Source organism: Chlorella variabilis (genome assembly GCF_000147415.1).
Source record: "Chlorella variabilis unplaced genomic scaffold CHLNCscaffold_125, whole genome shotgun sequence".
In the NCBI taxonomy this organism is placed as follows: Eukaryota; Viridiplantae; Chlorophyta; class Trebouxiophyceae; order Chlorellales; family Chlorellaceae; genus Chlorella; species Chlorella variabilis.
The window spans coordinates 1-4,281 of NW_005434983.1; the positions used below are offsets into that span (position 1 = coordinate 1).

The following is a 4,281-nucleotide window of genomic DNA, read 5'->3' on the forward strand; positions in this document are numbered from 1 at the left end:
CATGCCCAGCACGTGTAATGATGTCCTTCTTGTCGTTGCTATCCAGCATGGCCTCATCACATAAGCTTGCACGCCCATCCTGCCTGTGCAGACCCACGAGAGAGGGGGGGGCTGTATTGGGGCTACATCACGCGCATCGCGCCAAGCCTGCAGGCCATGCTGGAACAGTGCCCCTTCTACGGCGGCTACAGCCTGACCGTGGGCACCTCGGGTAAGGCACTGGGTTCCTTGTGCAATGTTTTGATTCTGTGGTTGTAGCCTTCTCTGCGATTGCACCCACCTCGCACACGCCGAGGCAACAGCACATGCTGCACTCCGCTTGTTGCCTTGTTGCAGAACGAGGCGAGCGCACGCCAGCCTGCCAGCTGGACTTGGGCGCCTTTCGGCACCTGCTGGTCGTGTTTGGCGGGCCACAGGGCCTGGAGTATGCGCTGCAGCACGATGAACTGGCCAACAAACACGGTTGTCCCAGCGAGCTGTTTGACAGGCAAGCCAGCAGCACTTGTGTTTGAGAGAAGGGCAATAGAGGTTCTGCTGCTGCCGGGCGCCGGCCTCTCGATCTGCCGCAAGCAGCGTGGGTGCTTGTGGCTGCAGGTACCTGAACACGTGCTTCGACCAGGGCAGCCGCACCATCCGCAGCGAGGAGGCCATCCTCATCTCCCTAGCCTTCCTGCAGCCTGCAGTCACTGCCGCCACCGCACCGCCGCAGTAGCACACGGCCATCTCGTGCGTGGACTGCTGACTTGAGACATCGAAATTTCACACTTTACAAGGCATACTGCCTCCCTGGCCACCCAGCCTTCCTGACACCGGCGCCCCGGCATGCGACTGCTCCAGCACCTATGTGCGGCGGCTTGTCAGCAGAGCGCTGAAGAGAGCTGCATCCCCAGGGCAGTGCTACCTATTCACCGGTTGACTTTGCGTGCCCAACATGCTGGGACTGTCTGGGAAGTCCTGCAACAGATTTTGCCTGCAGTTTGGGGGCGCCCCTATTGAAGGGCAAAGCCCTGCATGGGAAACCACCCGGATGATGGCTCACCGAATGCACAAGGCAATGACTTCCCTGCGTTCCAAAATCGGTTGGGAGTTTCCCTGGTTGCTATGGGCAGCATACATGTGTTCCACGCCGCTGCTGCAATGCGGGCCTTCAGCAGGGAGCAGCGGCAGCAGGGGAAAAGCATCGCCTTTGTGCCTACCATGGTGAGCCCACATCAATGCAGAGGTTGGGCTGCTCCGCCCTCATGTCCTGCGCTCCCATGGATGTCCGCGCCATGTGGCCCGCGGCCTGCAGGGCTACCTGCACGAGGGCCACATCTCGCTAGTGCGAGCTGCGAGGTGGGGGAAGGCGATCGAGAGTGCGAATGTGATCCGGCCGCCCGCCAAGCCACCCGCCGCCACCGCCCAGCCAACGCTGCCCTCCTTCTCTCTGCATTGCGCAGGGAGCGCTGCGACGTGGTGGTGGCCTCCATCTACGTCAATCCCACCCAGTTTTCCAGAAACGAGGACTTTGGGGTGTACCCGCGCAGCGAGGCAAGCGCACGGACTCCGATCTCTGGCTGAACGCCGCTTCCTGGCGCCAGGATGGTGCCAGCCATTCCGCTGCAGCAGCTCGCGCCTGCTCCTGCGCGTGCCCTGCAGGACGAGGACCTTCGCAAGCTGGCAGAGGCAGGGTGTGCGGCAGTGTTCATGCCGCAGTCCCTGTACCACGCAGGCAGCAGCGCCAATGGCGGAAGCAGCTCGGATACGGGCATGGTGGTTGGGGCAAGTGAAGGGTACGACCCGCAGGCACACGAGACCTGGGTCAGCCTGGACCACCTGTCGCAGGGCCTGTGCGCCAAGACGCGGCCACACTTCTTCAGAGGCGTCTGCACGGTGGGCCGCGCCGAAGGCTTGCCAGCAATGCGCCTGTCAGCAGCGCATGCCCTTGGCAGCAAGCTGCCACCCCCCTTACCTGCTTGTGCGCCGTGCCGCGGCCGCCGGCCAGCGCAGGTGGTGGCCAAGCTGTTCCACATCGTGGAGCCGGACGCTGCCTTCTTCGGCCGCAAGGACTACCAGCAGTGGCGCGTGATTGAGCGTATGGTGCGGGACCTGGACATGGCGGTGGAGGTGGTGGGCATGCCCATCCTGAGAGAGCCAGATGGGCTGGCCATGAGCAGGTAAGCAGAATGTGTTAACATCTGCAGGTTGGGGGGTGAGGGAGCAGCAGGGATGCAGGTGCATCCAGCCGCGGCGGGCGATCTGCCCACATGCGCATACTGGGGCATGGCTGCTGTGCATTGGCCCCTATGTGTGGCCCCTCCTCCGACCGACTTGCTGCCCATGTCATGGCCTGGCCACCCCACGCTCTGCAGCCGGAATGCGCTGCTGGCTCCTGAGGACCGCCAGCGCTGCGTGTGCATCTCACGGGCGCTCACCCAGGCGCGGGAGCAGGCATGCGCTTGCACCACGACTGACGCAGCGCAGTTGCAGCAGCAGATTGTGGACCAAATAGCGGCGGGCGGCGGGCTTGAGGACTATGTTGAAGTGGTGGATGCCCACACGCTGCGGCCCCTGGCAGGGGATGTGCGAGGGAGGCACGTGCTCATCGCGGTCGCCGCTCGGTTCGGCAACGTGCGGCTGATTGACAATGTGGAGTTTGGCTGAGATTGAAAATATAGAACTGTGGAAAGCCCGTGCCTAGCAAAGAGACACCGAACCAACATGCTGAAATGGCTGAGATCAGTCCAATTGTTGTTGTTCTGCCGGTTGATGGCGAGGTAGCTGGCGGGCGCAGCATTCAGGGCCACTTCCCTGCCGCAAGCCATTGGGCCATTACAAACGAATGGGCTGAAGAAGGCATGCAGAACAGGTGTGGTAAAGCGGGCGCATATCAGTGCTCTGGGGGCGTGGGTCAAGCCGGCGAAACGCCGGCGCCAGCGCTGGCGCCGGCGCCACCGGTGATGCACGGTCAGGATGCCTCGATCAGCACCTGCTGAAGGCTGCCTGCGCGCCCTGCTTGGAGGCCCTGCTGGCGTCGCACCCTTGCCGGGCGCTTCGGCTGTTTGTCAGGGGAGGCAGGGGCAGCGGTGGCTCGGCGGTGTGCGCCCACCTCGTCCACCAGCTCTGGGCTGCCTGCCCCGCTCTCCAGCTGCTCCGCGTGCGCTGCTGCTGCCGTCAGCGACTCGTACACTTGGGAGCACAGGTGGTCGCGCAGCATGTTGGGCGAGATGAGGAGGCCCTCCGCTGCAATGGTTCAGTGCATCATTTGTTTGCCCAAGCTAACTACTACTCCATGAAGCTGCCTGGTGTCCTGGTGTCCACAGAGCCTGCTGCTGGCTTCTCACCAACAAGATCTTGTGGAGTGATCCACACTGCGTCGAACTCCTTGTGCTGGCGCGTCTTGATGGGCCGCAAAAACAGCAGTCGCCCTGGGGGGTACATGCTGAGCGGCTGGCCGATACGTGCCGCGCCGATACGTGCCGCGCCGAAGGCTTGCCAGCAATGCGCCTGTCAGCAGCGCATGCCCTTGGCAGCAAGCTGCCACCCCCCTTACCTGCTTGTGCGCCGTGCCGCGGCCGCCGGCCAGCGCAGGTGGTGGCCAAGCTGTTCCACATCGTGGAGCCGGACGCTGCCTTCTTCGGCCGCAAGGACTACCAGCAGTGGCGCGTGATTGAGCGTATGGTGCGGGACCTGGACATGGCGGTGGAGGTGGTGGGCATGCCCATCCTGAGAGAGCCAGATGGGCTGGCCATGAGCAGGTAAGCAGAATGTGTTAACATCTGCAGGTTGGGGGGTGAGGGAGCAGCAGGGATGCAGGTGCATCCAGCCGCGGCGGGCGATCTGCCCACATGCGCATACTGGGGCATGGCTGCTGTGCATTGGCCCCTATGTGTGGCCCCTCCTCCGACCGACTTGCTGCCCATGTCATGGCCTGGCCACCCCACGCTCTGCAGCCGGAATGCGCTGCTGGCTCCTGAGGACCGCCAGCGCTGCGTGTGCATCTCACGGGCGCTCACCCAGGCGCGGGAGCAGGCATGCGCTTGCACCACGACTGACGCAGCGCAGTTGCAGCAGCAGATTGTGGACCAAATAGCGGCGGGCGGCGGGCTTGAGGACTATGTTGAAGTGGTGGATGCCCACACGCTGCGGCCCCTGGCAGGGGATGTGCGAGGGAGGCACGTGCTCATCGCGGTCGCCGCTCGGTTCGGCAACGTGCGGCTGATTGACAATGTGGAGTTTGGCTGAGATTGAAAATATAGAACTGTGGAAAGCCCGTGCCTAGCAAAGAGACACCGAACCAAC

At 63.3% G+C, this 4,281-nt stretch overlaps 2 protein-coding genes across 2 annotated transcripts; both read left to right on the forward strand.

The window, feature by feature from the left end:
- Positions 1–156: 156 nt before the first annotated feature.
- Positions 157–712, forward strand: CHLNCDRAFT_135058 (hypothetical protein; the record flags this gene model as incomplete). The annotated part of the gene is made up of 3 exons (XM_005842660.1): positions 157–211; positions 337–424; positions 595–712. 3 exons carry the CDS (start codon positions 157–159, stop codon positions 710–712), a joined length of 261 nt encoding a protein of 86 aa, XP_005842717.1.
- Positions 713–1,101: 389 nt separating this feature from the next.
- CHLNCDRAFT_28947 (hypothetical protein) lies at positions 1,102–4,224 on the forward strand (the record flags this gene model as incomplete). The annotated part of the gene is made up of 6 exons (XM_005842661.1): positions 1,102–1,200; positions 1,292–1,335; positions 1,440–1,512; positions 1,609–1,872; positions 3,571–3,737; positions 3,933–4,224. 6 exons carry the CDS (start codon positions 1,102–1,104, stop codon positions 4,222–4,224), a joined length of 939 nt encoding a protein of 312 aa, XP_005842718.1.
- Between the last annotated feature and the right edge of the window lie 57 nt (positions 4,225–4,281).